The following is a 15,797-nucleotide window of genomic DNA, read 5'->3' as shown; positions in this document are numbered from 1 at the left end:
GAGCTGATGACATGTCGTAGAATCCAGACTCAAGAATCCCCAAACAAGTTAGTGGGTCTGTGTGTATTGTCGTATGTTTGAATACAATGATTGTGATGCTGCGCAGCGTGAAAAGTGAGATCCGCGAGATGACATCGAATAGTTAAAGGAGGGTCGTTGGTTCAATGAACATCCCATCAACGAATAGACCCTCAAAGGACGGTCCAGGATAGATGGCTTACCCTATCCTATCCTATCCTTGATTTTTTCCCCACTTTGAGATCTCGTGTTTGATGATTTGATGATTTGATGATTGATTGGTATTTGCGAGACGGAGATGACATGATCCGATACCGTGTTGAATGTCATTCTCGGAGGCAAAGTCCAATTATGGAGATGGGAGTTGTCCGTTGTTGATATTGTCGATAATATGCATGGAGAGTGAGGCGAAGTTCCATGAACAGAAGTGTGTTCCGCCATATTGGGTTAGTACGATACTAGCAGTAGCACCGCTTTGGTTCAATGAACCATTCGTGTTGCTGACATAATAACAACATCGATACCTCAAACGTGTCAGATATCTCCAGGAGACCGACCACCCCTTGCATTCCCTTATCAGGGTCACATCAATTAAGTGTATCAAAGCTTGGTTTCCCATCCATCCGACTCCGACGTAAGCGGAATGATGCGTCCCATCAAGGGGGTCGATCAATACGAGTGTCCATCGCATCTCGCAGTGGTTTGCGATCAGCATCATGAGTTTACCCTCTCGTCTCCCCAGTGTTGAGTAATCAGCAGGGTACGACTGCAGACTACGACTCGATTGACGAAGTATCATCGAGCATCGCATTCTATACTATTCCCGCAAATGATAAGTACCGATATCGGAAGACAAGTACGGTAAGTCCTTTCACCCCACCCCCCTCACTCCCACTCTTGGACCAGGAGTAGGGACCTCCCCTCACCCCACTCTCGATGCGATTGGATCAGTCAATCAGATGTTTGCCTGATGGCCCTTATAGTACCTGGACTCAATTACAACTCTCGTACCACTTTCGAAGCTTTGTCCTATGTATATCTGACAGTGCCTGTCTTTATGAACGTTTCATGATGAGCTAAATAGGTATGGTATGTTGAGAGGACTCACATATGGGTAGGTGGGGATTGAGTCAGGTGGTCAAATATGCATGATTGGTGATTGGATGATGGTTGAACCGAGGTACCTTGTCGATGATGAGCAGAGTGTAAGGAATGATGATCTGTGCGATGCTTACTTGTTTTAGTATGTATGAACGACTGAGATCGAGATTACATGCAGAAGTGACACGCTCCCTGTAGAAGCGCGAAGACCGCGACTTGATAGCAGAGTAGCCGGTATCAGGCTCATCATCCATGACATATGGTTGAGAATGATATTCCACGGACCCATGATCAACTTCCATCCTATCCTAAGTACGGTCTAATTCACCTTACGATACTCATTCGCGTCCAAGCCCCACGAGATAACGCAGTGGTAGTGGACCTTTTTGGGTGAGAATTGATGGACCGAATACTCTGCAAGGAGACCGTGTCAAACTGTCGATTCTGAGTGTGTGATGTAAGTTCTAGCTGCATCCCATTGAGTATGCAATTACGATAACTTTCATGACCATTAAAGGTATGCTCATACATTGTGAGCTACCATTCTCCCATTACCTTTTCATCTCGCAATACTGGGTCCAGCATTCCACATGTATCCTCCGCTATGAATTCACAACGTCGATCTCGATCATCGAATACTGCTGCTCATGTGATTGCCGGGTGCCTGATTGCGTCATACTACTGTATTCTATTCTTCTCAAAGCCCGGGGAATGGCCATATCCATATCATCCATCCTCCAATCGACGATGTCCGATTTCTCACATACAGTACATATATCAGCCCGTCCTAATCAAATCTCATCGAATTGTCATATATATATCTACAACCATCCTGAATATTAACTGCTCTAGCTTTCTACGCAAGTGGTCACCCAATATCGTCCAAGACAAACGAAGATGAGCGCCCCCAACGGTCAAGCAAATGGTCACCAGGATGTCAATCCCGCAGGCACTTTCAAGTCTTATGAAGCCGATCGAGATGCTTCAGACTCGGATGCGTGAGTGGCCACTGTTCATCCTCATTTTCAGATCCTGTCGAGATCCATAGTGCTGAGCAATCGTGGATATAGTGTCTACACCACCTCGAATGGTATGCCCGTGCCGCACCCCTACGCCGTACAGCGAGCAGGGTTCGACGGACCACTTCTTCTCCAAGATTTCCATCTGATCGACTTGCTTTCGCATTTCGATCGTGAGAGGTGAGTCTCAAGCACGTCGCCTCCTATACATACAACGGCCTCTGTCGGCAATCGCAATCGGACCACCCGGTAATCTCGATTGTCACGTCAAATTAGTATAGTTCGTTGACCATGTCCACCTACCATCCATAGGATTCCCGAACGTGTCGTCCACGCGAAAGGATCGGGTGCCCACGGTGTATGGGAATGTACCGACGGCCTTGAGGATATATGCTGTGCCGACATGTTCAAGAAAGGTACCAAGTGTCCGTTGACTGTGCGATTCTCCACTGTTGGAAGAGAATCCGGATCGTCAGATCTGGCTCGGTATGTCTTTTCGCCTGTATACACATATCACCAATCCCACCAATCCCACCATTCCCACCCAAGAGACCAAGAGCATCGTGCTGACCTGCTATCCTCCAATCTAGAGATCCTCGTGGGTTCTCAGTAAAGTTCAAGACTGCCGAAGGGAACTGGGATTTCGTTGCGAATAACACACCTGTCTTCTTTCGTAAGTCTTCTGCTTTCATACTTGAAATATACATCCTGCCTGGGTCACAGCTCATGAATCCCTTCACTTGGATCGTAGTCCGAGACCCCGCAAAGTTCCCACATTTCATTCACACTCAAAAGCGAGATCCCGCGACTCACTTGAGTGGGGATGACGATTCCACTATGTTCTGGGATTATCTCAGTCAGAACCCCGAGTCGATTCATCAGGTAATGGTGAGTTGGTCCGTTTGCACCTTTCCCCTTGACCTACTCTTGTCATCCTGTCATCACAGGTTTATCATATTCGTTCCTATTGTAATCTGATACTGATGATGCGGAAAATGACAGATCCTCATGGGCGATCGAGGTATTCCCAAAGGCTGGCGATTCATGCATGGCTACTACGGCCACACCCTCAAAATCGTCAACAAGGATGGGGACTGGCTGTATGCCCAATTCCACCTCATATCGGAACAGGGCACTCAGAATTTCACCGCTGACGAGGCTGCCAATGAGTACGTGACCCTTTATACTCTGCTGGTCATGTTGATCTCGCTCATGGAAGCTTGGTAGATCGAACGATTATGGTCAAAAAGATCTCTACGAGGCGATAGAGAAAGGCGATTATCCCTCGTGGACGATGAAAGTTCAGACGATGACTCTCCAGCAGGCCGAGGAGGCATGGAAAGAGAAGAAGATCAACGTCTTTGATCTTACTCATATTTGGCCCCACAAAGATTATCCTTTGAGGACCATCGGAAAGTTCACTTTGAACCAGAATGCAAAGGTTAGTGTCCTGATCGGATACCCAAGTCTCATCTTCGCTTCTATCTGTTAGCGCTGTGCCACGATAAATGAGAGAAAGCTGATGTGTGTAATCCAGAACTACTTCGCCGAAGTGGAACAAGCAGCCTTCAACCCCGCTCACATGGTACCAGGTATTGAACCTTCGGCGGACCCTGTGCTTCAGTCAAGGTTGTTCTCGTATCCTGACGCACACAGGCATAGGATCGGGGCCAACTACCAACGTGAGTCATTGGTCACTTGATGGCCTCTTTCGCTTTCGTCTTTACTACAACTGAACACGGGCTGACATGCATTTTTGCTACGACAGAACTACCCGTAAACCAACCCGTCTGCCCATTCATGATGTCCAACTTCCAACGTGATGGACAAATGGCATTCTACAATCAAGGCTCCCGGGCAAACTATCTCAGCAGTATCAAACCTGTCAATTTCCGTCCTAACAAGTACGATGTCAACAAGGTCCACGGTGGATTCGTCGGCGAAGCGGTCAGCTTTTTGAGTGAGATCAGGCCCGAGGACTTCAACGCTCCAAGTACGTTTCGCTCACCCCTTAGCATAATTTCCAACATCCGATACTGACTCACTGTTGTGTTTTGCAGGAGCTCTATGGGAGAAAGTGTTCGACGATGCAGCCAAAGACAGGTTCATCGAGACCGTCTCTGGACACATGGCGAATTGTCGAGACAAGGCGATCATCTCTCGCCAAATCACAATCTTCCGTGAAGTTTCTGACGATCTCGCCACCCGACTTGAGAAAGCAACTGGTGTGAAAGGGGAGAAGACGATCGAGGGGATGGTATTTAACGGAAGTCATAATGGTTTCGGTCAGAAGAAGGCGGCGAATGGGCAAGACGATGGTGTGATGGCGCAGTTCAATAATGGTGCGCCTCAGGGGAAGGGAAAACCATGATTGGGCTAGCGGTTCCAGGCAGTTGTCCTAGTTAGCTGAGTCAGGCCGTACTGCGGACGATCACGGTCTGTTTTGCGCTTCAGTAGGCGTACGAATTCTATATTTGAATGTAGCGAAACTATACTTCTCCACAATTTCTGTATGTCGTGATATTGTTGATAATTCATCTGCGGCCTCAAAAAGCGATTGTTCCATTCAATTGTTGAGCAGACACAGGTCATTGGGCATTGAACACGAAATTTCAAACACCTTAAGCATTCCTTACACGATCTTCCTGTTGACACAACGCGTTATGCAGAATCTTATTTTTACTATTTACTGAACATCACTGACAGCCACTCTCGGGAACATAGTCCTCAGCCTACCACCTTGATCCCTGTTAGACCTGGCGAAGAATGGGACCAGTCTCAATTTCGCATCTTTCTCGATCCACTTCTTCTCCCCGCCGATGACGGTCATGGATCCGATCTCCTTCTTTCCCGAAACCTTCTTAGCACAAACGTTTTGTTGCGAGATCAGAGTGATCATAGGGATGTTTTCTATTTCCATTGGTACCTCCTCAAATGTGGTCGTTTCGAGTAAACCAATCCCTTCGAAATGACGGTGCTGCCCTTCCAGCTTGGTGTTATCGTATGATTCGGCTGTGTAAATGATCGGACCGCGGGCGATGGCAAGGGTATCTTGATGAGTGGCAGGATGAGGGGCGAGAAGGCGCACAGGCATATCGAATGTGACGGAGATGACACTTTGGGCAGGGAGGGACAGGGAGATGTATCCCTCTACAGCATTCTGCTGGACCAGACTTGCAGGCGACAGGTTGAAATTGACCGCGTACTCCGGTTTCGGGATCTGTACGACCCAATCGTATCCTTTTGGTGCTTGCAGCTGAAGTGTCGTTCTCCCATGCCAAGGCATCTCAGTCTCCATCTCTACCGCAGCGGCTCCTCCACTCGGCAGCTCGACCGTTCTCTTCCCCGAAATGTAGAGGTAGACATCCAGATGGATTGTCTGTCCTTTCGTCTTCACCGACCACATGTAGCCTCCCAACAAACCCATTGTCCTGGTCAGATTTGGCGGACAGCAACAAATATCGAACCAATCTGATCTGTCGGCATTCTCATCACCGCAAGTTGACAATCTATTAGCGTAATAGAATTGCTTCCCGTCCAGACTAGCTCCACCGAGTACGTTGTTCAACAAACATCGTTCCATGACATCTCTCACCTTGCCGCTCAGCTCGTGGGTGAGAAACCGTTCGCAGGTCATCATGCACGCGATACTGGCGCAAGTCTCGGCATAACATCCTCCCTCATCGTGACCGTTGGGTAGGAAATGAGGGATCTCGGAGAACCCCTCGATGTCCGGGATACTGCCAATCCCACCAGTCGGATACATCTTGTTGTCCACGCAGTCGTTCCATAACCGCTTGGCATCTTCGAGTAACTGTCCATCAAGATCCGCAGCGGCAGTGATCAGGTACAGCGCCCTGACAGAGTGTCCCAGGATTGTTTCCTGCTCGTGAAGCGGGGCATGCCATTGGTGATATCTCCCGTCCTCGATCGAGTCCATCGAAGCATGGAAGAAAGGATCTTTACGTTGTTCAGCCTCCCAAACGAAGTACGGTTTTCCGCCCAAGGAGGCTTCACGTTTGCCTCGGGCCGCAACAAGGTACCGCCCAAAGGCATAATGGCGGGGGTCACGCGTCCTGCTGTAAAGTCGTAGGACCGCAAGTTCGAGCTCTGGGTGACCTGGGTAGCCGTGGCGCTGATTTTTACCGGGTCCGAAGGTCTTCATTAAGAGGTCGATGTACTGGTTGTGTAGTCATCATCGTTAGTGTCGTCAGGCCTGAATGAGGTGGATCACGGTTGAGAGACGTTCGGGTGGTAGTAGGGGGGAGAGAGGGCTTACTTTCAGCGTGATATTGAGAAATCTTCGATCACCAGACCATAGATGATGAGCTAGAGCTGCCTCGAGCAAATGACCGCAGTTATCTGGAATTTCACCGACTGTCAATCCCCATTACAAGACCTCCGCGCACTATATAGTCCAAGCTTATAGCACTTACACATCTCATGCATGTCCCTGAGATTCTTCAGCTTCCCCGCTTTATCCACCACAGTGAAGTAGGTACCGAGATATCCATCGGATTGCTGAGCTTTAGTCATCATCGTGATGAGCTCATCGATTGCCGAAATGAACTCCTTCGCGTGTGGGGATCGCTTCCCGTCGGTGGAGGACAAGAAATAACATGCTGCTTCGATCCTGAAATATACGTTGAATTCGTGTCCAGTCTGATGACTAAAAGCCGACAGGGCTTACCATTTACCAACATCTGAATCCCAGAATAAAGTTGGTGGACTGTAAATCTGGTTGATGTGGTCAGAAGAACACGATGTGAAGGGGCGGCTATATCAAGTCACTCACCGTACATTTCCCACCGTGAAGCTTTTGAATGTCGTACTTCGGGTGCCATCCGAGTTTGAAAGCGTCATAGCTCCCTTGCTTTCTTAACTGCTCTAGCTGCGTTTTAAGCACCCGCTCCGAGTAGACGGTTCTAATCTTGCCATAGAAGGAATCGCCGTCTATCACTAGGTAATATCGATACATTATGGCCAGTTAGAGTCCGCATTCTTGCTACCCATTCGAGAGAGCGCTGCTCACCCGTCTGATTGAAAGTCTCCTGAGGATGTGGTCGCTCAAAAGGCCTGGAGTACGAACTATCAAGCTCTTCGATCTCTCGCTGCTCCAGTGGCAGGATTGGCGAGGAAATGGAAGCCCCCATGGCTGTTCAATAGTTCAAATACAAGAAGTTGAGAGTGGATGGACTGCCATCGCTTCTCGTCCAAGATGCAGAACAATAAATCAGTAGATATCAATCGGGGAAGATGGCACACGCACGAAGGATAGTCGCATGTGCAGCAAAAACGAAGCCGGATTTGTGGGAACTGATGAAATCCGGCTTTCGGAAACACCCGATGCTATCGACATTGTCACCCCAAGTTTATGGTCATCTAGGCATAGATGGCGAGAATCACAGCGTGGACTAATGTTACGCAGTCGCTTCCAGCGCATGCATATACAAGACAGCCTCGCCTAAACCTGATATAATTTGAGCAAGCTTGACATCTACTGGAGGATTGACTTGGCAGAAGCATTGACAATCATTGGACTACCTCAAGCAATGCTGCACAGCTTGAGGTACGACTTGCATTCCTCCATCACACTCTTCTGCGACGCGCTTTGTTGTTCCCTGAAAGACCTTCTCATGATCTCATCACATTTTCTTGCGATCATCTCACGTTGTTGACAAACAATGCAAACGAAAAACCACAATGACACAAAACAGTACAAACCTTCTATATCAATCCTAGTACTATCCCGCTTCAAAGTCGTCTACAACTGAGGAACTTGTCTTGTCACTGCTCTTCCTCAGGATACGGCCCAATCCCACCCCCAGCAATGAATCGATCGATGTGTTGCTCCAGAAGTGGAAGTGGGATCGAACCTGTCTCTAGAACCGTGTCGTGGAAAGCCCGAATGTTGAACTTGTCCCCTAAAGCCTCTTCAGCCTTCCGTCGACACTTGAGGATCGATAATTCCCCCAGGTAGTAAGAGAGAGATTGAGCTGGCCAAGCGATATATCGGTCGACCTCGGTTTCGATCTCGTGACTCGAAAGAGCGGTATTGTCATGAAGGTAGGTTTGAGCTTGCGCTCGGGACCAGCCAAGTGAGTGGATGCCGGTGTCCACCACTAATCGAGCCGCGCGCCAAGCTTGGTAGCTCAGCATACCGAAGACATCGTAGGGGGTATGATACATTCCCATTTCCTTGCCGAGGAGTTCGCAATACAGAGCCCATCCTTCCCCATAAGCCGAGATATACGCCTTACGGAAAGGGGGAAGACTTTTATGCTCGAGGGCAATGGGCATTTGGAAGGCGTGCCCGGGGGCCGATTCATGAAGAGTCAAGGCAGGGAGGGAGTAGAGGGCGCGAGAAGGAAGGTCGTAAGTGTTGACGAGATAGACACCAGGTCCGCCTCTACCGGAGGTGTAAAAAGGTGCTTGATCCGCAGGTACTGGTTTGATTGCGAAACGCTGTCTGGGCAACCGACCAAAGTACTTTCCAGACACACCGTCGAATTCCTTCGCGATCCAAGCGGCCTGGTAGAGGAGCTGTTCGGGAGTTTTGGCATAGAATCGAGAGTCCGTACGAAGAAAATTCAAAAAGGATTGAAAATCACCCTTGTAACCAGAGTTTTTGATCGTTTCGAGCATTTCAGCATGTATCCGGGAGATCTCATCGACCCCGATCTTGTGAATGGCTTCGGGAGCTAAGTCCAGGGTGGTGAATTCCTTGATTTTGGCAGCGAAATAGGCCTTTCCCTCAGGGAAAGCTTCTGCGGCAAGGGTGTCGCGAGCGTTGGGATAGTATTCATCTCGAAAGAAGGTGAGAAGCTTTTGGTAGGAGGGTAGGACTGAATCTTCTATCACTTTAACAGCTTGAGCACGAAGCTTCTCCTGTTCGGCGCAGGGGATAGTAGCGAGGATCGACTTGAATGGCTCGTAATATATAGTCTTCTCAGCAGATTTGGCTTCGGCGACCGAGCTGATAGAGCTATCCCGACCCTGAAGAGTGATTTTGGGTGGTGTGAAACCCCTTTTGCAGCCGGCTCGCATATTATCGATTTGTTCGCTGAAATACCGCGGCACCTCCTTCAACTGGACAAGGTAATTCGAGTAATCGTGGGCAGTTCGGAAAGTGACTCGAGCTGCTGAAGCTTGGTTGGCCCAGAACGATGAGTCAGCGTTGAGGGGTTTTTCATAATCTTTGAACTTCTGGCTGTTGACGTATACCTCGATTTGAGCTCGGTAGACACCATAATTCACCTGTTCTTCCGCAGAGAGTGTGTTAGGATCGATCTTGTCGAGCTGAGAGATGATATCGCTCCAGTAGGCCAGTCGAGCCGTTTGGGTCTTCACGTCCACCCGTGGAAGATAACCTTTGACGTGATCCTCTTCATCCTCTTCCTCCTCTAGCCTTTGTTCCTGTCGCCAAGCCCACTCCTTTTTCCATATCGCCTGAAACTTAGCGTCGGACGCGGCGAAGTCGGTAGTGGCAGAATGACGGAACCCGGGTACCCAAGAGATCAAAGATGGCATTGGTATGATGTTGCTGTAGCAATGAACTTTGACCGACGAGAAAAAGGAAACTGCGCCGTACCAAGTCAGGTTGTTGATGGAGTGGGGGATGACCAGGGGGCGTATTACGACAGATATAGCTTTCGGATATAACCGTTTTTGGCTCGCCCTGATTCCTGCTTATCGCTCTGAACCGATCAGGTCGATGGCCGGATATGTCTAAAACCCGTAATTACGTCAAAAACCTTTACCCGCTCGTGGGCGCAGAGCTCTTATCAGTGCTCGTAGAATCTAGATTGCCCATATCAGAAAAGGGCTGAGACCGTGTTATGACTCCTAGGAAACACTTCCTTCAATAATATCAAACCAGGGTTACCAGTTCATACGAACAATGTCACGTCTACAACACATATTCAAACGTCTGCGAAAGTCTAGTGAGGGACTCAGACAAACCAAGGGACAACCATCTCCTCGTTCAGCATTCCGAATTGGATCATACACTCTGGCTTCGCTTTCATTTACGGCGGTAGCATGGAATGCTACCGAACTTTCAGAACCGACTAATCTCCTCAGTTCCTCCAGCTCTCTTTCTCAGACTTCGACCTTGACTCTGATCAGATCTTACCTCGTATGGTCCACCCTCAGCTTTCCCACACTCGTTGATACCTCACCGACGATATTCAATTTTCTCCTCAACTCCCGCATACCCCTCGTACCCTCTCTGACAGAGATCATCGTCAAGGCAACATTCTTCCCTCAGTTCATACCTGGAGAAACAGCCTTGGAATGCTTGCCAGCCTTAGAAGCACTTCGACGAAGGAATGTTGGCTCGGCGTTGAATTACTCGGCGGAGGCGGACGCCGTGGAACAGATGGATATCAGGGATGGGGAGGAATTGAGATTCAAGGAGATTCAGAGAGCTATAGATGTTCAAGGGGAATTCGAGAAAAGGATGCATCTAGAGGGGTGGGCTCCAGGTAGTTCCGCTTTTGCAGTCAAAGTGGTAGGTGTTCGATGTTTGGTAGTGCATCTGTACGAGAACTTACCACTGTATGCATACTTCATTAGAGCGGGATTATCGACCCAGGGGTATTAAGAAGGGCTTCAGATGCTCTCCAGGGATCCCGAGCAAACATTCCAAACAGTTTAGGTGAAGAAGTATCTTATCCCGGATTCCCCTCCGAGACCGACTCCGAAATACTCGTTCCTTCCCTGAAGACATGGTCCGATGTCATCTCCAGCTTTCCCAGCCTCTCACAAGGTGATTTAGAGCAGCTGAAGACTCTATGGAACAGATTGGATTGTCTGGCTGCGCAAGCAAGAACTAATGGGTACGTGCCGTAATCACTAAGACCCGCTAGCTTTGCTGACCCAGTAGCTAGAGTGAGGCTTATTTTAGATGCTGAAGAGACGTGGCTCAACCCTGCCATTGATGGATATACTCTTCTACTGAGCATGAAACACAACAAGCGAGATCCCGTGGTATAGTGAGTGGATTGAGCTCGTGAGCATCTTCTGGGCAGAAAATATGCAAGCTAAGATGCAACTCGCAGTGGAACATATCAGTCCTATCTTCAACGCCAACCTGCATTTTTGAGGGCATGGCTCGATCACGCACAGCTCAATGATTATTGCCTAGGTCTGAAACTGGTTCGTGGAGGTTACATCGTGAAGGAGAAAGCACATGGGGAGAAGCAAGGCAAGCCTGGAAATGGAGCGGTGTGGGCGACGTGAGTCATAATGCGTAATGGATCGGTACCTTAATATCGCTCATAGCCCCGGCTTACCTGTGTATATGTGTACAGAAAGGACTTGACCGATACTTCGTACAATTCGAGTGTTGACACCATCCTTGAAGCTTTGCGGGCTCAACTTGATCGTCCCGAGAAGACGCTGCCTCTAGGAATTATATTCGGGACACACAATATGGATTCGGTGCAGACCGTTCTTCGAACCCTGGAAGCAAAAGGTTTAGCAACTCGCACAGCCGCCGGCACCTTGCGGATGAATAATAACGCGAAAGGCAAGGTCAATATCGCTCAGCTTTACGGTAAGTTAATTTATCGCTTGGGAGACACGTATTCGGGGACCAGGGACAAGCTCATTTGATTGTTTAACTGCATCAGGTATGCGGGAGGATTTGTCAGATGTCGTGTGTGCGGCCTTTGAACCCAGTCGGTCAGCAATATCGATGAAATTCATAGCGTATGGAACGTTGAGAGAGGTAAGTCATGTTATCACATTATGGCATACGTGCGTTCTCGTTGATTGCGATTTGCGGTGTGTACCTTACAGACTATGCCATTCTTGAGTAGAAGGGCAACAGAGAATAAATCAATTATGAGTGGGCCGACTGGAGCGGCGGCGGAGAGGCGCAGAGTGGGCGCCGAACTTAGGAGTCGCTTGAGCTTTGGACTATTGTAACTGGTTATTGTGCTAAAGATGGATGAAGCGTTCCTGAAACTAAAGCTTCAGAAGAAACGAAACGATGTCCGACCTCTTGAGATGGAATAGAGGGATCTTGTAATTCTTATGCATTTCACAAGAGGGCTTTAAGGAGAACAACGATTTTGTATTACATATGATTGACAAGTTCACTATTAATGATCTAAAGTGTAATAGTAGTAGTCTCAAGAGGAGACTCCAGGGACAGTACGTGATATCTCAATCGGCTTACAAGGCCATACGAAAAGGTCCATTGGTCTCACGACCGAAGCTACATTATCAGTTTCATCGCCACGCCCACCCTGACCCTTCATCGTGGCACGACAGTCAAAAACGCTGCGCCAGATTGAAACTCGATACGTCGATGCTTCCGTTCACGGACATCCACTGCAGAATCTCATTGACGACCGCCATGCCTCCTATGCTATCGCAATCGTCTCCTTCCCCTCCCATGTCCCCGATTGAGGAGGCTGAGGTCTGTCCTGCTCCACATCCAGTCGGGTTCGAGTATGGTAACCATTCCTTCTTGAGGTGCTTGATTACCTCGAGGGCTTGGCGGGCTTCGATCCACGTGTGGGCTTCGTCGCAAACCCAGGTCAGCTGGCTTCTGAATTAGGCAACAGTCGATATCTTACCAATGGTATCCATGTGTCCAATCTGGGTCACGAAGAAGGCTCCATTAGTGTTCCCATATGTTTTGCACCGCGGGTATCAATGAATCCACTCACACATTCATCCAGACTATTGGCACCGTCCGCCATTGAACATGTGGAATCAGATGCTAATATTAGCAGCCGAATTGTCGCCATGCCAAAGATCACAGGTACTTTGGTCACATCAGCTTTGATCGCTTCTGAGAAGAACTCACTGACACTAGCGACAGCGTTACTTAGACCGTGTAAGTTGTCGAATATCTGCAATATCGACGTCCTTTTCAGCAGGGAGGCTTCTTCCTATGCCCATCGGATCACCCTTACCTTAAGCAGCTCTGAGATCTCATCCGCTGCGTGCTCACATCTGTCAGCCGCCGAGGGAGTAATTCCCAGCGGAGCCCTGAAATATGGCCGAAGGAGATAAATATACGTCAAGTGATATAACATATGCATTACCAGGAGATGAGGCACAGGGTGAGACTTTGGATCCGGGAGAGGCTGATCTCGCTGCCATACATCCAGTTTGGAGAGCAGGTCGGTGACTTGGAAGTCGCGGTTTGCCCCATGCGTGTCAGTGGACCTACATGAAGGCACACCTCTTAGTTGGGCACGCGAAGACGAAAGATTAGAGTGACGAGACCTACAAGGCAATTTCGACGACTTGTCTCAGGAGACATGAGAGTCTTGCAGACCAATGAAAGACCGAGGATCTCAGTGAGATATAGCCACAGATGGTTTTGCCAGGTTTTGGGGATAGCCAGAGTTCGTGATCAGCAGCAAGGTCGATCAAAGGCAAGTGTATGTCAGAAGTCGCACGGAGCATAAAGGGACGACCGGCGCAGATGGCTCGAAGCTGAAAGTACAGATTGAAGTTAAGCTAAGTAAGGAACGCAACTGACTTTGCGAGCTTACGACATCCTGTTGAAAAAGCGTCCAATAGCTTGAACTCCTCGAAGCCCGATCTTGCGGAGTGATTTGGCCTGAGGCCACAAGATGATCGCACTGTCAGATGTGATCGTTAGTGTCACTGTTGCCAGAAATGCGGAATGACGAGGGGTCTGGTCGTCTCCCTAATTCCGATGGAATCACCTTAAGATTGACTCCAAGCTACATTACGCAGATACAATTAGCCTCTCATTAGCAAATAAGAGCATATTTGAACATTCAATGGAGTTCATTCACCGCTTGGACGCAAGCGAAAGCCATGCCAAAGTGTATGTAACCTGATTTCTGCGCCGATTCGTCATTCCTCAGATTCAGGCACCTATTCGCATAATTGAGAGGACACGCAAGAGCATAAGCATCAGTCACCAGAAGCCATCGCGCCTAGACGGCATGGACTTACGCCGCATAAAGAGCCAATGCCTTCGGTGTGCTCAAATTTGGGTCGTCCGTCTCCTCGATTAACATTCCTGCACAATGTCTGGATATCAATTTGTCCATCATGTCCGCTAGCTCGGGCCACACATCCCGGTTGAAATGCACCCCCAAATGCAGTGCGCAGTTGTGTAGTAGTGGAGAATAATTTGATGTTCTTCGAGGTGCAGGTCGACTCGCAGGTTCTCTGGTCACTAAGTTACAGAGTTCCATGTCTCGAAGAAAAGCAGACATATCGGCTGCCATACACCATGGTGCATAGTATGCACCGAAAAGGCCAAGAGCGGTGTCGTGGACTTTTTTTGTTATTTTGAGATCGGGAGGGAGATGACGAGCCCACTCGACCCAGTCCCCAGGTAAGAGGTCAATGGTAGTATCTTCATCGGACACGGGGTTGAGGCTTATACTGTCGGACGAAGAGGATGTCTGGCTCGCTTCGGGAGCGTAAGACCAAAATGAAGTCGGACCAAACTGCATATGAGAACCTGTACCCCAACGCTAAGGCCGAACAAAGTGGTCAGTCTTAAGGCCATTGATCTTCTTCCTCTCCCTGACCTCTTCATTCAAGTCTCAGGAAATATGAACAGGAGCATACCTTCAAGCGATCATTGGTGGACAGAACGGATTGTGGTGTTGAAGTCGGCGATAGTGACTCCCTTTGAGAGTCACAAGATCGTTCTAAAAGCGTCACACTAGAGCTTGGCAGGGTGTCGGCCGCGGAGGACAGCAGATATGTTGAATTAGGCATAGTATTGATCATGAAGCCCTGAAAATCGTGTGGCCGCACGATCAATGAAGGCTGCGTGGGGACGGTGGAAGATTCGCTGAGAAGGCTAGAGATTTCAGGAGAGACCACTCGATTGTTGAAACAGCTAAGATCCGTGCGACTGCATGACGCAGCTGATGTTGGTATTGAAGCTGCCGCCTGAAGGGCGGTCGTCGATGGGGAAGGCGGGGAACCAGGATGTGGTTGCTGCGATGCGAGAAAGCCGGTTGAGGCTTGACCAGTGAGCAAGAGGTTGATTAAGTCGTCGAGCCTATCTCGCATATTTCCTTTCCTCCGTCGAGTCCTGAGGACAACAGCACATGGATATCGAAGTCGTTAGCATCCTGTACCAACAATTGAGATCTTCTTGAACTTTGAAAAAGAACTGACTTTCTCCCATCTGCCTTTTCATATGTACAATCTGCACCCTTGTCGACACAAGGTCCACACTTAGGAGAAGCCCCATCACATCGAGCCTTTCTGAATGAACACACGTGCAAAACACTTTCAGCAACCACTGCTGTAGTTCGCAGAGAAACACGGTAGGGCCGAGTCCACTATCCTCTCACCTTGTTCTACATGCATCACAGGCTTTGGTGACATGATTGACCTTCCTTCTCTTTCTCTTCTCCGGTAAGGAACGTCCGGTATCGTCCTCGCTGCTTTCAACAGATCGACTGCGCTCTTCATTCACCATGGGCATACTGGATAAGTGTGTGCGTATGTATATTACCGGATAGCATTTGTGGGAGTGGAAATACGGAAAAAGCCAATACACGAGTGCGATTCGGAACTTCTTGTAAAGCTCTTGCTATCAGGTTTATCAGATCATTCTTAGTAATGATAACAACAACAGGTGTGAGGGATTCGAACCGGCTATGAGACAAGATTATGCGGATTCACGCGGTG

At 48.8% G+C, this 15,797-nt stretch overlaps 5 protein-coding genes across 5 annotated transcripts; 2 read left to right on the top strand and 3 right to left on the bottom strand.

The window, feature by feature from the left end:
* Window positions 1-2,016: 2,016 nt before the first annotated feature.
* On the top strand, window positions 2,017-4,509 carry I302_105763 (uncharacterized protein; the record flags this gene model as incomplete). The annotated part of the gene is made up of 10 exons (XM_019191515.1): window positions 2,017-2,117; window positions 2,190-2,318; window positions 2,451-2,624; window positions 2,729-2,811; window positions 2,890-3,026; window positions 3,141-3,307; window positions 3,366-3,579; window positions 3,676-3,820; window positions 3,907-4,131; window positions 4,199-4,509. 10 exons carry the CDS (start codon window positions 2,017-2,019, stop codon window positions 4,507-4,509), a joined length of 1,686 nt encoding a protein of 561 aa, XP_019046145.1.
* A 315-nt stretch (window positions 4,510-4,824) lies between these two features.
* I302_105762 (uncharacterized protein) lies at window positions 4,825-7,291 on the bottom strand (the record flags this gene model as incomplete). Its single annotated transcript, XM_019191514.2, has 6 exons — window positions 4,825-6,318; window positions 6,418-6,500; window positions 6,575-6,771; window positions 6,829-6,875; window positions 6,934-7,097; window positions 7,171-7,291. 6 exons carry the CDS (start codon window positions 7,289-7,291, stop codon window positions 4,825-4,827), a joined length of 2,106 nt encoding a protein of 701 aa, XP_019046144.2.
* A 634-nt stretch (window positions 7,292-7,925) lies between these two features.
* I302_105761 (uncharacterized protein) lies at window positions 7,926-9,668 on the bottom strand (the record flags this gene model as incomplete). The annotated part of the gene is made up of 1 exon (XM_019191513.1): window positions 7,926-9,668. The coding sequence occupies one exon, from the start codon at window positions 9,666-9,668 to the stop codon at window positions 7,926-7,928; it is 1,743 nt and encodes a 580-aa protein (XP_019046143.1).
* A 370-nt stretch (window positions 9,669-10,038) lies between these two features.
* Window positions 10,039-12,071, top strand: I302_105760 (uncharacterized protein; the record flags this gene model as incomplete). Its single annotated transcript, XM_019191512.1, has 7 exons — window positions 10,039-10,650; window positions 10,716-10,978; window positions 11,030-11,134; window positions 11,201-11,377; window positions 11,453-11,697; window positions 11,774-11,871; window positions 11,943-12,071. 7 exons carry the CDS (start codon window positions 10,039-10,041, stop codon window positions 12,069-12,071), a joined length of 1,629 nt encoding a protein of 542 aa, XP_019046142.1.
* Window positions 12,072-12,419: 348 nt separating this feature from the next.
* I302_105759 (uncharacterized protein) lies at window positions 12,420-15,591 on the bottom strand (the record flags this gene model as incomplete). Its single annotated transcript, XM_019191511.2, has 13 exons — window positions 12,420-12,670; window positions 12,728-12,749; window positions 12,821-12,918; window positions 12,961-13,006; window positions 13,070-13,325; window positions 13,390-13,598; window positions 13,658-13,747; window positions 13,835-13,852; window positions 13,928-14,009; window positions 14,091-14,620; window positions 14,718-15,192; window positions 15,279-15,368; window positions 15,458-15,591. The coding sequence occupies 13 exons, from the start codon at window positions 15,589-15,591 to the stop codon at window positions 12,420-12,422; spliced, it is 2,301 nt and encodes a 766-aa protein (XP_019046141.2).
* Window positions 15,592-15,797: the final 206 nt, after the last annotated feature.

The sequence above is a fragment of the Kwoniella bestiolae genome, chromosome 4 (assembly GCF_000512585.2).
Source record: "Kwoniella bestiolae CBS 10118 chromosome 4, complete sequence".
In the NCBI taxonomy this organism is placed as follows: Eukaryota; Fungi; Basidiomycota; class Tremellomycetes; order Tremellales; family Cryptococcaceae; genus Kwoniella; species Kwoniella bestiolae.
Note: the sequence above shows the minus strand (reverse complement) of the source record. Positions and strands in the feature narration are given on the sequence as shown.